Source organism: Theropithecus gelada, chromosome 14 (assembly GCF_003255815.1).
Source record: "Theropithecus gelada isolate Dixy chromosome 14, Tgel_1.0, whole genome shotgun sequence".
Lineage (NCBI taxonomy): Eukaryota > Metazoa > Chordata > Mammalia > Primates > Cercopithecidae > Theropithecus > Theropithecus gelada.
The window spans coordinates 12,473,838-12,494,015 of NC_037682.1; the positions used below are offsets into that span (position 1 = coordinate 12,473,838).

At 50.7% G+C, this 20,178-nt stretch overlaps 1 protein-coding gene across 1 annotated transcript; it reads left to right on the forward strand.

Moving 5' to 3' along the window:
* The first annotated feature begins 594 nt into the window (after positions 1–594).
* FADS1 (fatty acid desaturase 1) lies at positions 595–14,873 on the forward strand. Its single transcript, XM_025356194.1, has 12 exons — positions 595–1,177; positions 4,055–4,165; positions 4,729–4,926; positions 6,335–6,436; positions 6,531–6,659; positions 10,723–10,783; positions 12,375–12,451; positions 13,375–13,472; positions 13,681–13,777; positions 14,029–14,108; positions 14,220–14,345; positions 14,684–14,873. The coding sequence occupies exons 1-12, from the start codon at positions 803–805 to the stop codon at positions 14,733–14,735; spliced, it is 1,506 nt and encodes a 501-aa protein (XP_025211979.1). The 5' UTR covers positions 595–802; the 3' UTR covers positions 14,736–14,873.
* Positions 14,874–20,178: the final 5,305 nt, after the last annotated feature.

Consider the following 20,178-nt stretch of genomic DNA (forward strand, 5'->3'; position numbering starts at 1 on the left):
GTTCCCACTCCTCTTTCTAAAACTCAGATATCTAAATGCCAAATCTTTTGCTTAAAATGTCTCCCAGGCCTCCAAGGCACCTCCAGGCTAGAACAGAAATGCCTCAGCTTGAAGACCCAGGTTTTTCAGGTGAAACACCTAAGGGTCAGGAGATGCTAGGATCATCACTGAAGGATCTCAGTGTTTTTTTTCAAAATATATATTTAAAAAAAAGGCCAACAGGGTTATAAAAATTGTGGGGTATTTAACAGCCCTCCCCCAACCACCACCAAGCCCAAGAAACCCTAAATATGTTGTTCACAAGATAACTGCAACTTTCAAGGGCTCTCAGGCTTCTACTTCGGGCGGCACAATTGGCGGGACGACGTGGCGAGCAGGCAATAGTTTCCATCCCTGGAGGGTCAGCGTCTGGAGACCCCGGCGACGGCATCCACAGCCTAAAGATGATGTCCGCGACCGCCCGGGCAGCCTCGTGCACAGAAAAGCCTCGGCCCCGGCCCCGACCACCCTTCCTGCGGCCACCCCGCAGCCCTGGACCCTCCGTCCATCCACTCCTGGAGCGCGGTCCCGCCAGACCCGGTCCGGCCGGGCCCCGCACCGAAGGCCTGCACGGGAACCGCGATTCCCACCGCGGCGCTTCTGGGAGCCAACGCCGCGACGCCCGCCTGACGTCAGGAAGTGGAATCCGGCGGCGACGCCTTTAGGGAGCCCGCGAGGGGGCGCGTGTTGGCCGCCCCGCTGTGAGTTGCCCAAGACCCGCCGGGGGGCGGGGTCTCGCTCCCCGCGCCACGAGGCTCGGCCAATGGGAACGCGCGCTGCGAGGACCGGAGGTCCGCGCCGCGGTGCTGAAAACCCCGCGCGCAAGCGGCTGGCGCTGGGCGCGCGCCAGCAAACCCACTCCCGGAGCCCGCGGACCCCGAGCACGCGCTTGACAGCCCCTGCTGAGCCGGCGCCCGACGTCGCCAGGCCAGCCATGGCCCCCGACCCGGTGGCCGCCGAGACCCCGGTTCAGGGACCTACCCCGCGCTACTTCACCTGGGACGAGGTGGCGCAGCGCTCGGGGTGCGAAGAGCGGTGGCTAGTGATCGACCGTAAGGTGTACGACATCAGCGAGTTCACCCGCCGGCATCCAGGGGGCTCCCGGGTCATCAGCCACTACGCCGGGCAGGATGCCACGGTGAGCGCAGCCAGGCGGGGGCACAGGAGAGGGCGGGACCGGAGGCAGAGTGCAGGCGAGACAGAGTTACGCACCCCGAGCCAAACACCGACTAATTCGGAGGAAAGCCCGGAGGCGCCTGAACATACCTGTTGCCCGGTGATTGGGTGTCCTGCGGATGCGGGATGCAAAGGCGGGAGAGAGGCCCTGAGAAGTGGAGTCTGGGGAGTGGGGATGGAGGCCAGCAACACGCACACACAAACAAAGGGCCCCGCCGCCCAGTCGTGCATTCCGTCTGCAGCCCCGAGCCTCAGGTCTCCGGGCGAGGACAGGACCCCGAGCTGGGTGGGCTAGGAGGAAGGAGAGCAAGGATGCAGGCCGCCTGGGGAGGGAGGGAGTCAGTGGCCAGGGGAGGGAGTCATATCCTGTCTCGATGGCTAGGAGGTGCAGCGCAGCCGCGTCTGGACCTAGATGCGGGTCTCCACTCGCCAGCAGGAGCGGAAAGGGAGCAGGAAAGGAGCCCATTCTCGAGGATGGGGCTGAAACGGGAAGCTTGGGGAGACCGCTGCCTTGGGGACCGCTGCGTCGTGTGAAGACTGGAGGACGCGAAAGGGACAGTACTGTTAGGGGAGGGCAAGCGTCGGCAGGCGCACAGAAGGGATTGGGAATGGCATACACTTAGCGAGGACCCCCAGAGCTGTCCTCGATTCGCCGGGGAGGCCACTGAGCCGCAGGCTAGAGAGGTCTTCAGCTATTCCGCGGAGCGGGCCGCTGTTTACGCTCTGGGGCCGTAGGCCCTTCGCGGGGTCCCGTCCCTTCTTCCCTTGGTCTCACTGTGGGGTCGGCGCGCGCCACAGCCCCGGGTCTGCTGCTTCTCTTTCTAGACCATAGCCCTCAGAGCTAAGGCCCCGGCGCCTCTGCTGGGTTGGAGTGCTGGGGACTCAGCCCTGGGAACTCGAAAGTCCGGGCGTTCGCTTCACCACGTTTCCCCCTTGGCGGCCAGAATGGCGTCCCCTCCTCTTGCATCCCTTTCTGATCTCGTGCCCTGCAGCGTGACGCCCTCCACTGTCCCTATCCACTACCCTGGCGTCCCAGAGTGTGCCGCGGGTCACCAGGGTGCCCATAACGTCGCAGCAGAGCTTAGACGCTGCGGGGCGAAGACCCGCCCCACCCTCTGACGCGACCAGCCTACAAGGCGAGGCCAGAGCTTGCGCGGCTCAACCAGAGCGACCACTCGGGAACACTGACGGCGGCCGAGGGCGCAGGCGTGGGCCAGCGCATGCGCAGACGAAACAGGCACCAACGCTGGGGCTTCCCGCAGTGTGATTTGGGGCGCGGGATGCCGCGGCGGGGACGGCGATTGGTCCGGATGTGTGGTGCCACCGGCCGCCGGCTCCGCCCCACACGCTGAATCGCTTACAGGGCCTGGGGCTGCTTGACCGGTGGACGTGAATCTTACCGCTATGGACCTTACCTTGCGCAACCCAAATTAGCTGCCTTGGGGCAGGAGGTGGCCACAGTGCTTAGGGAAATGTGGAGCCCTACCCAGAACAACGGTGGAGGGAAAAGGAAGAAATGCAAGTGCCCCAGTTCGGACGTAGGGCAGTCTTTCTCTTTGTGGTTTTTGGAGAACTCTAGCTAAGAGAGGAAAGGGACTTATTAAAAGACCCGCAAGAAGAGACGGAAGTCTCATAGCCCTGAGAGGTGAAACCAGCTGAACTTCCTGGGTCTAGTAGGGACCTAGAGAACTTTTCTGTAGCTAGCTAGAGGTTTGTAAAATGCACCAATCAGTGCTCTGTAAAATCGCACCAATCGACGCTCTGTAGCTAGCTAGAGATTTGTAAAATGGGCCAATCAGCAGGACATGGGCAGGGGCAACTAAGAGAATAAAAGCTGGCCCCCCCGGCCAGCTGCGGCAACCCTCTGGGTCCCCTTCAGCACCGTGGAAGCTTTGTTCTTTTGTTCTTCACACTAAATTTTGCTGCTGCTCACTCTTTGGGTCTGTGCCACCTTTAAGAGCTGTAACACCGCAAAGGTCCATGGCTTCATTCTTGGTCAGTGAGAGGAACCCACCTGAAGGAACCAACTCCCGATACAGCCCCACCCATCCCTCCTGTTTCTCACCTATACCGAAATTCTTGGGCAAAAACTCTCTGTGGACACACCCAGGAGAAAGGCCAGCCCAGGCAGGTGTTCCTTGGTGGTCCCCCTCAGCCAATGCTTCCCATTCCTTGATGCACCCTTCTAACTAGAGCAGATGCTGGGTGATCTTAAACTGTGGACACCTGGGAAGGGTATGAGCACCCTCAAAAGGCAGCTGGGCCAAGGGAGATGGCCTGTGCTTCTGTGTCGGGAGTTGGTTCCTTCGGGTGGGTTCGTGGTCTCGCTGACTTCAAGAATGAAGCCACAGACCTTCGTGGTGAGTGTTACAGCTCTTACAGGTGGCACAGACCCAAAGAGTGAGCAGCAGCAAGATTTACTGTGAAGAGCAAAGAACAAAGATTCCACAGCGTGGAAGGGGACCGCAGCAGGTTGCCGCTGCTGGGGGCGGGGGGGGGGGGGGGGGGGAGGCACGGCGAACGGGGTGGGAGCAGCTTTTATTCCTTTATTTGTCCCCGCCCATGTCCTACTGATTGGTCCATTTTACTAAACCTCTAGCTAGCTACAGAGCGTGGATTGGTGTGTTTTTACAGAGCACTGATTGGTGCATTTTATAAAACTCTAGCTACAGAAAAGTTCTTCAAGTCCCCACTCGACCCAGGAAGTCCATCTGGCTTCACCTCTCACTTCAACTTGGGTACAGCCTTCCGGCAGGCAGGAGAATGGCCTTTGGTGTGAACACTGCCGGAGTCCAGGGGGCTGGCTCCCTCACCTTTCATCTTCTCCCCGCACTTGCAGGATCCCTTTGTGGCCTTCCACAGCAACAAGAGCCTTGTGAAGAAGTATATGAACTCTCTCCTGATTGGAGAACTGTCTCCGGAGCAGCCCAGCTTTGAGCCCACCAAGAATGTGAGACCCTGTGTTTGCTATGTGGCAACTCTTGGTTGTTGAGAGGGACAGAGAGGAGATAGGACAGTCTAGATGGGATCACAGTCATAGTAGTCATAGTCAGTAGTAGCTCTGGGGAATCTTGAGGTCCCTGCTTCTTTTGCATAGTCCTGAGGTCACAGGGCCAAGGGAGCATGACTTTGCAACCTATGGCTCCCCCAAGGCTGCCACTACCATGGCTTCCATCGTTATCATCATCATCAGTATGAGCACTTACTATGCGCCAAGCATAAACTCATAACTCTCACACATTTACAGATGAGATAACAGGCTCAGGGAGGTTAAGCAACACAGCCAAGGATCACACAGTTAGTAAATGGCAGAGCAAGGACTTAAGTCCTCTGAACTCTTAGGCACTATCCCATAGCACCTCCTTCTGTCATCCTCATTGTCGTGGTATCTTTGCCTAGGACTGTGGACTTCTACAGCTACCTCAGTGGGAGGTCCTTGAGCCTGAGAGGGCCCTTGTCTCCAGTAGCGTTGGGGTGCAGATGAGAATAACAGCTCCTCCTCCTCTTCTGCAGAAAGAGCTGACTGATGAGTTCCGGGAGCTGCGGGCCACAGTGGAGCAGATGGGGCTCATGAAGGCCAACCATGTGTTCTTCCTGCTGTACCTGCTGCACATCTTGCTGCTGGATGGTGCAGCCTGGCTCACCCTTTGGATCTTTGGGACATCCTTTTTGCCCTTCCTTCTCTGTGCCGTGCTGCTCACTGCAGCTCAGGTGAGAGCCTTTGGCTTGTCAAGTGCACTCAGTATCCCTGGGGAAAGCTCCTTCGGTGTTTGAGGAAGGCCAAGAATTCCTGCCCTCCAAGTAGGGTAGATCTGAAGGTATGCGGGAGAGTGCAGGAACATGCATTCCACTGTCTTGGCCTGTCTGCTCTTTAGCCACATGGGCATCTTCATTTCTCTCACTGCCTTTTTAGCTGCTTCTCCGAGGGTTCCCTTATTTCTACATGGTTTGTCCTCTGCCACAGCCCACCTGTGCCAAGAACCAAATTTCTGGTTTTTTAGCAAAGCCTGGCTCCCTCCCCACCACTGACATTGCCCAACATGTTAATAATGATTGAGCACTAATTCTTGACTGTCAGGACCCATTTGGCAAGCCTTCTGCTCATGTTTGAGTCCTTTCTATATTCCAGATGTCAGTCCATCATAGCTCCTGGGCTTCAGGCCGGGCGTGGTGGTTCATGCCTGTAATCCCAGCACTTTCAGAGGCCAAGGTGGTCGGATCACTTGAGACCAGTTCAAGACCAGCCTGGCCAACGTGGTGAAACTCCACCTCTACTAAACATACAAAAAGGCGCGGTGGCTCACGCCTGTAATACCAGTACCTTGGGAGGCCAAGGCGGGCAGATCATTTGCGGTGAGGAGTTTGAGACCACCTGGCCAACATGGTGAAACCCCATCTCTATTAAAATACAACAAGTAGTTGGGAGTGGTGGCGGGTGCCTGTAATCCCAGTTACACAGGAGGCCGAGGCAGGAGAATTGCTTGAACCTGAGAAGCAGAGGTTGCAGTGAGCCGAGATGGCACCACTGCACTCCAGCCTGGGCAACAGAGCGGGACTCGCTCTCAAAACAGGCCAGGTGTGGTGGCTCACGCCTGTTATCCCAGCAGTTTGGGAGGCCGAGGTGGGCAGATTACCTGAGGTTGGGAGTTCGAGACCAGTCTGGCGAACATGGTGAAACCCCCAACTCTACTAAAAATACAAAAAAATTAGCCAGGCATGGTGACGGGCACCTGTAATCCCAGCTACTTGGGAGGCTGAGGCAGGAGAATTACTTGAATCCAAGAGGTGGAGGTTGCAGTGATCTGAAACTGCACCACTGCACTCCGGCCTGGGCAACAAGAACAAAACTGTCTCAAAAAAAAAAAAAAAAGAAAAAGAAAAAAAGTCATGAGCTTTGGAGCTGGCGAAACTGAAGAACAGAGAAGGGATGGTGATTTGCCCCAACTCACGTGTGAGTCAGTGGCAGAGGCAGAACTAGGCCCCATGTTTCCTGACTCCTGAGGTGCATCATAGGCCTTAGCAGATGAAGGAAGTGGGAAAGGCTGAAGGAGGCACAGAGGTCAGTGAAGGGGACACTGGGTCTGGTGGGCTGCTCTCAGCATTGACTCTTCTCACCTAGATCCAGGCTGGCTGGCTGCAGCATGACTTGGGGCACCTGTCGGTCTTCAGCACCTCAAAGTGGAACCATCTGGTACATCATTTTGTGATTGGCCACCTGAAGGTCAGTGGGATGGGGAGGGGCTCTCTGAAACTCCAGGCAATGAAGGGCTGCCTTGGGGGAAGGTTTTCATACTCGTGTCCCTGCTTTTCTGTAGGGGGTCCCTGCCAGTTGGTGGAACCACATGCACTTCCAGCACCATGCCAAGCCCAACTGCTTCGGCAAAGACCCAGACATCAACATGCATCCCTTCTTCTTTGCCTTGGGGAAGATCCTGTCTGTAGAGGTAAGTGGAGGTATCAGTGGAAAGGTCTTGGGGAATAGGAGGCAGCCAACATAGGGGGGTTGGGGAAGGTGCCCACAATGTCAATGTGGGCAAGACACTGGAGCTGGGCTAGCTGGGGCTTTTGCGATTTTGGAAGTTCTAGAAGGCAACAGGCAATAAATGGGGGCTGCCCAGAAGGGAATCACCATCTTCCCTAGACCGTTCAGTCAGCAAACCGTTACTGCATAAAAGGCACCTCATTTTGCAAAGGATCCAGAGGATGACCAGAAGCATCCAAAGGATGAGATGGCCTATCCTTGAAGGTGCTGATGGCACCTCCTGGAGGTGATTTTTTGACTCTTGTCCCAGGCAAGCATTTCCCTTGCACTATGTATTTCTCTCCCACACTTAGGTAGCCTTCTTGTCAGTCTTCTCTGTCTAGGGTTGGACTGTCTGACTCTTCTTTGAGGTCCAGTTATCTGGAACATTCATTCACTGAGTACTTCTTCTCACCCTGCTGATCCCCAGCCTGACTTCCTGGGTGGTCAGCATTGGGTTTGAGTTGTCATCTGAGATTGTAAGCAGAAATAATGTAGCCGCTGAAGGAATAATGCCTGGGGGTGGAGATCTGGTGAACTTTTAGTGAGCATTAGGCAATGGAAGGTTCTGAAAGGCCAGCAGAGATCTTTGGAAAGTTAATTTAAAGCCCTTTGTCCCAAGCCTCTAGGCTGCAGAGTTCTTCCAGGTCCCCTCCTCCACTTTATGATGTTTCAGCTTGCCAGGAATTAATTTGTCGTTAAAACATTTCAGTTCTAGGCATGAGTCCAAGGTAGCCTGGCTCTCATCTCACCGTGAGAACTTTGAAAGGGCTTTGGCAGCACTGGCTGGCCAGGCATGAGGAGCTCATAGCTTGAGGCTCATGCCCCACCTGTCCATAATGCTCTTATTTTCCCATCTCATGAGCATGGACTTGGGCTTGTTATATGTCCGATACCATTACGGTCAGTACTGTGTGGATGATGAAGCAGCCCTGTGGGTCTGACTCCCGTGGCTGCTTCAAGGGCAGTGTGGTTATTTGCTGGGCAGTAGCATGGGGCTTGTGCATTTCTACTGTCACTACAGAGGGTTTAAAAAAAGACACGGGCAGGTTAAGTGGAGGGGAACCGTCTCACACCACCACCTTTACTGTTTCCTGGTACTTGGGTTTTCAGGAAATTCCTATCAGCAGACATAAAAAATAGAGAATGAAGGGACGCGACTGGCACGTGCCAGTGGTCCCAGCTACTTGGGAGGCTGAGGTGGGAGCATCGCTTGAGCCCAGGAGGTGAAGGCTGCAGTATGATCACGCCACTGCACTCCAGCCTGGATAACAGCGTGACCCTGTGTGTAAAAAAAATAATAATTTTTTAAAAAGATTAAAACCAAAAAATATTGTAAACAGAGCTCAAGGTGACTTACAGATTTAAAAAAGTAAAATATGACAGAAACTGAGAGGTAGTCATGACCAGATATGGCCTCCTTCAGGTGCTGACATCTGAATTGAGACCTGAATGATGAAAAGGGCCAGCACTGCAAAAATTCAGGGAAGGAACATTTGGAACAGAGAGAACAGTCAAGTACAAAGGCTCCTGGATGTTCAGAGACAGTAAGCAATGAGAAAATGAGAAGACCAGAAAACTAGGGAGGGGCCAGATCATGTAGGGCCTTAGAAAGCCATGGAAATGGTGTGGTAAGAAGTTTGGGTTTTATTCCAATAGCAATGGGAAGTCACTGGAGGGTTTCTGGTGGGTATAGCAATCTGCTTTGCACTTTAAAAGGCTTGCTCTGGCTGGAGGTGGAGAGGATGAATTATAGAAGGTAGGTATAATCACAGATATAACCTCAGAGAGGAGGCTGGAGCGAGTCCAGACCAGACCAGGGAGGAGCAGGTGAAGCCAATGGATTTGGGATATGTTTTGGAGGCAGTGTAAACAAGGCTTGCTGAGGACCTGGATGTGGTGGTGAGAATCACCCCATCTTCAGCAACATTAACTGAGGGAAAATTGAAAGAGGGGCACCCTTGTTTGGTGGGATGAGTGGGGCAGAGCCCCACCCCACCAGGGTGGCCTCCTATTGTGGAACTGTTACGGAAAGGAGCCCCATCCATTGCTTCCTCCTTGAATGGCAAATGCCTTTATGACCCCTATAACTTGCCCCATTATGTTTAGACCCTTGGTGGTCAGAAGGGTTCTATTTAGGTCAGTGTCCCCTGCCCCTCCTTGTCCTCCAGGAATTTTTGAGAGGCACTGATGTGGATGTCATGGGGTCAGCACAGGCATCAACATCCCCAAAGGGATGGAACCAAGCAGCCTATTGCCCAGGCATTCACTAACAGGCAGCCCATCCTCAGCCTCATAGCTGGCAGGGGTGAAGAAAGGCTACTTTGAGTCCCAATTTTTTTTTTTTTTTTTTTTTTTTTTTGAGACAGAGTCTCGCTCTGTCACCCAGGTTGGAGTGCAATGGTGCGGCCTCAGCTCACTACAATCTCCACCTCCCAAGTTCAAGAGATTCTCCTGCCTCAGCTTCCTGACTAGCTGGGACTACAGGTGTGTGCCACCAAGCCTAGCTAATTTTTGTGTTTTTAGTAGAGATGTGGTTTTGCCATGTTGCCCAGGCTGGTCTCAAACTTCTGGGCTCATGCAGTCCACCCACCTCAGCCTCCCAAAGTGCTGGGATTACAGGTGTGAGCCACTGCACCCGGTCTCTGTTTACAAATTTATCACTAGCTTCATCCCCTAAGGTTATAAGCTCCAAGAGGGTGGGAAGTCTATATTGTTCACCTCTGTATCCTGAGCATCTAAAACATAGCTTGGCACACAGTAGGTGCTCAAGTACTTGAATCTGTTAATGTAGAAAGCATGCTTCATCTAGCTGAAGTGCCTTGCACAGAATAAGCTCTCAATAAATGAACTGTGGACACATGGAAGGGTGAGCTAGAGCTCTGCTCAGGGGTTGAGTGCTCCTCTTATACCCTTGTGGTTGTCTGGTTACCTGAACTAATTGGAGTGCGATACAGACAGTCATGGAGTGAGACAGCAGAACTTTGCTGTCTGGTTTGTGAGCCCACACCAGGGGTTCTAGGCTGGCTGGGTGACATGGTGGCCCCAGCCCGTCTCTTCAGCAGCTCGGCTTATAAAAAATAACCACCACCTACTGGGGAAAACTGCTAGAACCTTCAGATTGCCAAATTGTTCTTGGTGTCTTTTCCAGAAATATTTGCCAAACTAGCCTTCAGGGGATTTGATAAAATCCCCTGAAGTCTAGAGACCATGTTGAAGTCAAGAGACCAAAAGATTTTGATGGGGAGGGTTAGGGGCTGGATATAGAGGGAATACTTAACCTGTATAGGGGCAGATATGGTTGTCCATGGACATTCTGATGTCAAAAAGTACGACGGCGGCTGGGCACAGTGGCTCACACCTGTAATCCCAGCACTTTGGGAGGCCAAGGTGGGTGGATCACCTGAGGTCAGGACTTCGAGACCAGCCTGAACAACATGGAGAAACCCCATCTCTACTAAAAATACAAAATTAGCTGGGTGTGGTGGCAAATGCCTGTAATCCTAGCTACTCGGGAGGCTGAGGCAGGAGAGTCACTTGAACCCAGGGAGGCGGAAGTTGTGGTGAGCCAAGATCGTGCCATTGCTCTCGAGCCTGGGCAACAAGAGTGAGACTCTGTCTAAAAAATAAATAAATAAATAAGCACGATGGGAGAAAGGGGGAGAGGGTAGTGGGGCCTGGAAACCTTATGACAAAGAGAATGAACACAAGAGGGCCTGTGGTCCTGTAGACTGTGCTGGGCACATCCCTCATGTGAGCATGGGCCATCCAGCTGCAGGCCATGGTGTGACACGCTCTGCAGATTACAGCCTAGGGCTTCATGTTCCATGTGCTGCAGGTAAGGCTGGGCCTCTTGGAGCTTTCCAATAGCACCAACAAACTGTCAGCCCTGGAGGAGGCCTAAACTTCCAAGCAGGGAAAGGTCAAGGTCACAGAGGGAGGAATCACTGGTCTCTGAATGCTCATGTGTTTGCTTTTCTTCACAGCTTGGGAAACAGAAGAAAAAATACATGCCGTACAACCACCAGCACAAATACTTCTTCCTGAGTGAGTGTCCCCATCCAACACAGGGGAGTTGCCTCAGGAGGGAATGCTGAGGGAATGAGGAGGATGTGGCTCTCCAAGAGATTATGGTATTTTAAGGAAAGAGGCTACAGGAAGTACCCCACCCCCACCCCCAGTTACTCCCTGCTTGAGAGCAGTTTGCCATTTCAACTGAGTGAAGTGAAGTTAGGCTGATGATTGGCTGAAGGTTATTTGGTTGGGGGCAAACTAGTTCCTCCCATCCAACCCCAGTTTCCACTAGGAAGCTGGGTGTTTGGAGTGTAGAGAGGCCTTTTGCTTTACCCTCAACCTTATCTTAAACTTTGTCAAGATGGGCCAAGGTAACCTGGTAGAGCCCAGTCCAACCCCCAGAGGAACAAAGGTACGGATAGTTCTGGAAGGATGGGTCTGGAGGAGACAGGAATTGCTGTTAGAACTGAGAGATCTTTCTGATGATTCCATATATTCCCAGCTTTAAAAGTCTGTCCCAGCTACTAGGGAAACTGAGGTGGGAGCATCCTTTGAGCCCAGGAGTTTGAGGCTGCAGTAAGCTCTGATTGTGCCACTGCACTCCAGCCTGGGCAATGGAGTGAGATCCTGTTTCTTAAAACAACAACTCTGCTCCATAATGCCTAAAATGAGCTTTAAACGCCTTTAAATTTTCAAATTTTTTAAAGAAGGAAGGGAAGGAGTCCACTGATCTTATTTTAGTTTGAAGGAATTCATCCTAACTGCCTGTCACCAACTATCACTAATAGAGAAAGGTGGATGGGGCAGAAGGGTAGAGCAGAGACCTCTGGAAGAAATGATTTTAGAATCCATGGCACATCAAGATGGAGGAGCCATGGGTGGTCATTGTCATACTAGGAGTTATGGGTAGCATCAGGTGCCACAGAGAAGGGCTACAGAAAAGGAAATGAGGCAGCATGTAGAATGCAACACTTCTTCAACTCCCAGTTTTCTTTCAAGAGAGACCCCTCAGTTCCTTCCCACAACTGACCTCCAGGGCTTCAGATTGGGGTGGCACAAGCCCATCTCCCTAGTCTAAGGAAGTGAGCTTCACAGCCTGTGAAGGATCCATAGGGTCCTTCCCAACACACACACACTTTCCTGCTCCTGCCCCTTCACCTGCATGGTGGAGCTGCCAGGAACAAAGGGCAGATGACTGTAGGGACAGGACTGTGGCCAAGGTAAGTAAGAGAGTATTGGCACCCTTTTAAAGGTGTGGGATCCATGAAGTGTGTATATAGGGAAGTGAAGAAAAATGAAAAATAATAAAGGTGTGGGAGCAGAGCAAGTCCCATGCGTGAGGCCTGAGTTCCCAGGCTGCCTGTCACTGAAGAGTGCCACTCACGCCCCTCACCTTCCCTGGCATCCTCTTAAGAGTTTTTGCCCTCCCCATACTTGGATTTATGCCCACCTTCGGTGCCTGCTGGTTCCAGTGGATTGCAGAGCACTCAAGCAGCTGGAGGGGAGACAGAAGGGATGATCGCAAGAGGCAGTCCCCTGCTAGAGGCCATCTCTCCAGCATCAACTGGCCCTTTCATGACCGTCTTGTGCTCACGCCTCCTCTTTGTCTTGGTTTCCTCCCCAGTTGGGCCCCCAGCCTTGGTGCCTTTCTTCTTCCAGTGGTATGTTTTCTATTTTGTTATCCAGCGAAAGAAGTGGGTGGTGAGTATCCATGACCCAAGAAGCCCACATCCTTGTCTCCAGCACCCAGAGTAGGGCATAGGGATTCCCCAGGGGAAACTGAGGCTGACTCCAGGCCTAATTTAGAGCAAACTAATAGAAGCAGACACAGATCCTTGCCTTCTCTAAGTGGGACAAAATGATTTGAGCTTAGCAGGCAGCCTGATTCCCAATGTGCAATTTCATGCAGCCAGTGTCTCCAGAGGTTCTTGTACTGGGCATAATGCCAGGGGGCTGAGTTGGGAATGGGCAAGATGAATGATAATACCTACTTTCAAGGAAACTTCTGATGAAGCAGAATGTGGTTGTTAAATCAGAAAAGAGGTACAGGCAATAGGTTCTGGGGACTCCAAAAGGGGCCTGACTGCACCTGGCTTTGTAAAGTCACTTTTCTAGCTGGCCTTGAGGCTGGGCGGGGTTTCTGACAGGCAGAGGTGGGGCAGTGGGGATGAACTTCAAGCAGAAAAGCTGGAAATGAGGGGTAAGTTTGACAACCAGACATATTGTGGAGGACTAGTGTCAGGGGAAGAGTATGGTGCTTGGTTCAGTGTACAGAAAAGCAATGAGAGATTTCATCAGGGCACTGGCATGGACTGAGCCATGGTCCTGGAAGATTCATTTGGCAGCATGCTGAAGGATTTAAATTGGCTGGGAAGAGCTAGAGGCAAGGAGACCTTGTAGGCCTTGGTACTTTTGAAGGGGACAGCAAGAAGAGCTGGGGGGTGCCAATGGGAATGGAAGAAAGGAGCAGTGGCACTAGATATTGCAGGATTGGACCCCTGAGAAGCTGAAGACGACTGAGTCTGGATACCCAGGAGAATGGCTGCACCATACAAAGAAAGAGCTGGTGACAGGAAGAGAAGAGCTGTTCGTGACTGTTATGCTCACTGCTTTCCTCACTATAGGACTTGGCCTGGATGATCACCTTCTACATCCGCTTACTCCTCACTTATGTGCCACTATTGGGACTGAAAGCCTTCCTGGGCCTTTACTTCATAGTCAGGTAGTATTTGGTGGGGGCGGGTAGGGACTGGTGAAAGAAATGTTGGGGAGTGACCAGTCTGGTCTAGGGGCCGTGCTGGGGCTTTGGGTAACAGTGGGTGTTTCAGGAGTTGGCTTGGGAAAGTAGATAGGCTGGAGCAGTTATCTGAGGGGGAAATCCGAATTCTGGGCTCTGTGTATACTGTTTTTGTCTGTGTAACATTCAACAGGTTCCTGGAAAGCAACTGGTTTGTGTGGGTGACACAGATGAACCATATACCCATGCACATTGATCATGACCGGAACATGGACTGGGTTTCCACCCAGGTAAGGGACAGTCACTCAGAAGACTGGAGCATAACATAACTATTGAAAAGGGTGGGTAGGTGAAAATAGCAAAAACAAAAAGTCCCCCAAACAGCATTTTCTCATTAGCCTGAGGCTCTTGTTCTGCTACCATGTGAAGGGAGTGACCAAGACAGTCTCACGTCCCTGCCTCACCCAGCTTTACCTGGAGAATGCTGGGCTGGCCTTTCCATCTGATACTCAACATGCTCTCCCCTGACCTTTTCCTCCAGCTCCAGGCCACATGCAATGTCCACAAGTCTGCCTTCAATGACTGGTTCAGTGGACACCTCAACTTCCAGATTGAGCACCAGTGAGTAGGGAGCCTGGGGAAGCAGGGTCCTGGGGAGGGTATAAGTGTAGGGTACAGGTGGGAGCAGAGAAGCAGGAACCACTGACTCCCTGCTGTTCGTTCTCCCTGAAGTCTTTTTCCCATGATGCCTCGACACAATTACCACAAAGTGGCTCCCCTGGTGCAGTCCTTGTGTGCCAAGCATGGCATAGAGTACCAGTCCAAGCCCCTGCTATCAGCCTTCGCCGACATCATCCAGTGAGTATCTGAGCCCAAGAAGATGGCCGGTAGGGAGGGAAGAGGGCAGGGCAATGGAAATGATGACATGTAGGGTGGGGAGTGAACAGAAGGTATTCCCAGTCGTGTGGGATGGAGTTCACCATGGCAAAGGCAGGATTCTTTATTGGTCCTGTGGCCAGGTCAGGCCTTTGCCCTCACTGGGGTTCCCCTCAGTACCATGGCCCAAGCTAGCTTTCTCTAAAGTAGAGGGGAGGAAAGCCTCCAGCTGGAAGAAGGCCTTAACCTCACTGCTGCATCTCTGGTGGGTTCAGCTCCGCTTGCCTCCCTCACTGTCTGCCCCCATTTTGTTCCTGCAGCTCACTAAAGGAGTCAGGGCAGCTCTGGCTAGATGCCTATCTTCACCAATAACAACAGCCACCCTGTCCAGTCTGAAAGAAGAGGAGGAAGACTCTGGAGCCAAAGCAGAGGGGAGTTTGAGGGACAATGCCACTGTAGTTTAATACTCAGAGGGGGGTGGGTTTGGGGACATAAAGGCTCTGACTCAAACTCCTCCCTTTTATCTTCTAGCCACAGTTCTAAGACCCAAAGTTTGGTGGACACAGAAGCCCCCAGAAGGAGGGAAGGAGCTGTTGGGGCAGGGGTGTAAATTATTTCCTTTTTCTAGTTTGGCACACACAGGTGGTTGGTGAGCAGAGAGAACCAGGAGGGTAACAGAAGAGGAGGGACCTACTGAACCCAGAGTCAGGAAGAGATTTAACACTAAAATTCCACTCATGCCAGGCATGGCGGCTCACACCTGTAATCCCAGCACTTCGGGAGGCCGAGGCAGGCAGATCACAAGGTCAGGAGTTCGAGACCAGCCTGACGTAGTGAAACCCTGTCTCTACTAAAAAGAGAAAAATTAGCCGGGTGTGGTGGCGCACGCCTGTAATCCCAGCTACCCAGGAGGCTGAGGCAGGATCATCTCTTGAACCGAGGAGGTGGAGGTTGCAGTGAGCTGAGATCACGCCATTGTACCCCAGCCTGGGCGACACAGCAAGACTCCATCTCAAAAAAAAAAAGAAACCAAAAATCCACTCATACAAAGGGTGAGCTCAGCTCACTGGTCCACTTCTCAGTGCCTTCTCCATCCTCATTTGCAAACCTCAGAGGGATAAAGCAGTTGAACCTGATGAGCAAGAATTATAACAGCAAGGAATCATTAATGCTTAGAATTCTGAAGTCCAGCACAACTCAGTCTCTAGGAGCTCAGCTCACTGCCCAGGGATAGGTATGACCTACGTCTGCCTTAGGCTGCTGGTAGAAGCCATTCTCCAGTTTCAGAAGCAGGAAGGGCAAAGGTCAAGACTGTGGTATTGGAGTCTTTTGGCTCTGAAGGATCCTGGAACCACTGATTCTGTTTTATTCCCTCCAGGGTCTAAAGAGAACAAGAGGTGCTAGCTCTTACCAAAACAGATGGTAGAGAGTTGCTGGCTATTTAAAAGCCCTTTCATCTTTTAATTCACTTCTTCTTTTCACTTCTTAACCATGCAACAGGAACAGAACACTCCTAGGACTGGGAGTCTTACTTTTAGCTCCATAAGCAAATGAGCAGATGGGACAAGTTAGTCTTTTCTCCCTAGAAACAAAGGGGATGCCTGGTGGTTTCCCTTTGCTTCCCAACCTAAAATTTCAAGTTTAATAAAATAGCAGTTAGCATAAGTGACCAAATTGGGAGATAATTATCAGTCATGAGGAAAGATACACATTTCAGTCATAAAGAATGTAAGGGCTATAAGCACAAACTTTCTATAACCTAAATGATGTTATAGCATTAGTATTTTTTAGCAGGAGCAGAAAGATTAAATATGATCACTTCATACTTCTAAATCAGAGATAGGAAGATTAAAACCACAGAACAGTTTGTGACTGCCGTTGCTATAGCTAGGTATCTTACTCTGTCCACTCTTGTTCAAGTATCTAACTCTTCTGGAGACCAAATAGGCTTTAGAAGAGATTATCCTAAATTTCTATCAGTGTAATACTAAAATACAACTTTTTAATCACCTGGTTTTTAAAAGATAAACAATTTAGCCCATCTCTCCAGAGAGCAAACATAGGAATATGCCTCAGGAGCCTTTACTCCCTGGGTTTATCATCAGCCCTCATACCCGTTTCCCCCTCCAACCCACAGCCTTTGCTTCCAGGTGGGGGGATTACTTCTTTGCCTCTTCAGCAGCATCTACTCTAGGCGTATTGATCACTTTGGACACTGGGAGAAGAACCTCAAACTAGGAAGAAAAGACAGAGCCTACATTTAGTTTTGGGAGGGGATGGCAGACAGCAAGGAGATGAGCATCCTAAGGCATGCTGGGATAGGGTCAGAGGCACCACCCATGGAGAGGTTTGTCAACACAAAGACGTGGAAGGTTAGAGGTTTGTCAACACAAAGACACAGGAAGAATGGGCAGCAGAAGATTTAGATGTTTTCCATTTGGGCACATTTAACTTAGCTGGATAACTTGGTTTAAAACAGCCTGGGTAGGAAAATTAGAAGCAAGCTGGGTGCAGTGGCTCATGCCTGTAATCCCAACACTTTTGGGAGGTCCAGGCAGGAGGATCGCTTGGGCCCAGGAGGTCAAGCCTGCAGTGAGCTGAGATCACCACTGCACTCCAGCCTAGGGTGACAGAACAAGACCCTGTCTCAAAAAAAAAAAAAAAAAAAAAAAAAAAATAGAAGCAGAATTGAGGAGCTGTACCTCATTGGCTTCCTGACTCCAAAATAGGTGCTGATCCTTCCTATTTGCCGCCTAAAGTTTGTGTGTGGTGTCACCAGCCTGTTTAGCCAAATGGCTTTGGGCCCAGGCTGCCCAATCTGAGCAAACACCAGTGAGGCTCTATCGAGCCAAGACCAGGTCCTCAAAGCACCTGAACCACTGTGGCCTTCTCAGCCTACAGCACGGTGGTCTTTCACATGGCCACAAAGGGACATACAGTGACAAAAGGCTCAGAATGTTACAGTGGTAAAATGAGTGATCTCAAATCTACTGACAGACGTAAAATAGGCTTAGAGAGGAAAAGCTGCCTCTGGTCAAATAGATCATGGCAGAACGAATTCCAACTCACATTTTTACAACTCCAACTCCTATGTTTATCTTGGTTCATTTTTTTTACAACCTGGCCAGAGGCATTTTTTTAAATCAGGCCCAATATCAGTATCCTTTTTGTGTGTGCCAATTTTGTTATCATATCCCTGTGAAGTTGAAAAATAAAGTTAATTTTGACCAAAAGACTTCATTTGTAACCCATGGTGTTCCTCTGTGTGTGCAGGATTCCTGAGTGCCTCTGCTACAAGTTACTGTTCACCTCTCTGTGCTCTTTAATCACTAGACTCCCCTTTGTATAAGCTCCTTGGGCAGAGGAAGGAACATCAGGACCCTCGAGAAAACACCAAGACAAGGGTGGAGTATGGCAAGGAAGAGGAAGGCAAACTCCTTCTGATGACTCCCGTGTTCAAATGTGAGATTGTCAGTAATCTCACCAAGTTTCACATGTATCAATTCCTCCTATTCATGAGGTAATGCCCTTGCCCTTTTGTCCTTCAGCTTTCCATTCTGAATTATTTTCTCTTTATTTTTACTTACGTGTTTTGAGACAAGGTCTAGCTCTATGACCCAGGCTGGAGTGCAGTGGTGCTGCCATCTCAGTTCACTGCAATCTCTGCCTCCCAGCCTCAAGTCATCTTCCTACCTCAGGCTAATCGTTTTTGTTTTGTTTTGTTTTTGAGACCAGAGTTTCACTCTTGTTGCCCAGGCTGGAGTGCAGTGGCATGATCTCAGCTGATTGCAGCCTCCGCCTCCTGGGTCCAAGCAATTCTGCTTCAGCCTCCCGGGTAGTTGGGATTACAAGCATGTACCACCACGCCCAGCTAATTTTTTATTTTTGGTAGAGACAGGGTTTCACCATGGTGGCCAGGCTGGTCTTGAACTCCTGACCTCAGGTGATCCACCCACCTCAGCCTCCCAAAGTGCTGGGATTACAGGCGTGAGCCACTGTGCCTGGCCTCTCTTTACTTTTAAACTCATTTCTAGTTTCCAAATAGTCTCCCTAAGTCCTATCTGCCTAAATTCTTTCTCTGCAAGTGTGATCCCTCAGAGCTGGACTGCAGAGCAATGCCTCTTAACCATCCAACTAAGACAGCTCTCCTGAGCAAAAACATTTGTAGGCATCATTAATCTTCCCTGCAGTGTGCACACAGAAAGTTAGATAGCAAAATTCTATAGGAGACAAACTTACCTTCAAAAGACAAAAGAAAACCACTACAATCTTGACTACCACAGGGTATAAGCCCTTAATTATCAAGTTACTGCACTGAGGCAATAACTCCTAAGAAATCTTAACATTTCGCCAGGCAAGGTGGCTCATCCTGTAATCCCAGCACTGGGAGAGGATGGCACACGCAATCCTAGCCTTTAGGAGGCCGAGGCAGGAGGATTGCTTGAGCCCAGGAGTTCAAGACCAGCCTGGGCAACAGTGAGATCCCATCTCTACAAAAAATTGAAAAATTATCTAGACATGGTGGCCTGAGACTAATCACAGCTGCTTGGGAGGCTGAGGTGGGAGAATCGCTTGAGCCCAGGAGGTTGAGGCCAAGATCACACTACTGAACTCCAGCCTGGGTGACAAGAGAGACTCTGTCTCAAAAAAAAAAAAAAAAGGGCCAGGCACGGTGGCTCACGCCTGTAATCCCAGCACTTTGGAAGGCCAAGGTGAGCAGATCACGAGGTCAGGAGTTCGAGACCGTCCTGGCTAACACAGTGAAACCCTGTCTCTACTAAAAATACAAAAAAATTAGCCAGGTGTGGTGGCAGGAGCCTGTCGTCCCAGATACTCGGTAGGCTGAGGCAGGAGAATCGCTTTAACCCAGGAGGCGGAGTTTGCAGTGAGCGGAGATCGCGCCACTGCACTCCAGCCTGGGCGACAGAGTGAGACTCCGTCTCAAAAAAAAAAAAAAAAGAAATCTTACCATCTTTACATCTTTAGTTCCTATCACTACTACTGCAGACTTAGAAGCAATCTACCTGAATCAGAAAACAGAGCTCAAATAAGTTGTGTGGCTTGGTATAATCTGGGAAAATCAGTTTCAAAAGTTACCTGCCCTTGGGATAGAACTTTTTGTCAGCATCAGAGTTTTCAAAAAGTACCCTAGTTATGAAGCCATTGTTGGGTAAACTTTATCCCATTCCAGCTTCAACCAGAGGCACTTGTATATCCTGAAATTTCACATAAGATTACACTTGAAGAATAGGTTTCTCCATTAAAAAACTTGAAAACTACTGGTCTTCAGGCTCCCTAACTGTTTAATCTGTCAAGACATTGCCAGCTTAAATTTCGGACAGTTACATAAGTGTCCATGTTAACTTCAAATGGCCCTGACAGGAATGCTAAAACATTGGACATTCAAATGGGCCAGTTCCCCACCAAGCTTTCTCAGGATTATAAAACTTTCAAAGTTCAAAAACATGCGATCTCTATGGGAAACAATACCTTGGATTTCAGTTTACAAAAGGAACAAGAAAATGGTTTCTGAATGGCAGCTTTCAGTTTACAAGTAGTGGCAAAGTAAATGCTTGGATGTTATGACGTAGATGATCTAACTTGTGAGACTTTCTTAAAGGCACTCCTTTGATCTCACATGAGAGATCTAGAAATCTATTCAAGGTATTAAAACTCCTCTCCCAGCAAGATGAAATAAAGCATCCTCCTCCTAATGGCCGAAGTTCCATCTGCTATGGCCATTTTATGGAGCATGGTGCCATCTTGTGGACACTCTCAAACCACCCATTGTTAATCGGGTGCAATTACACAGCAT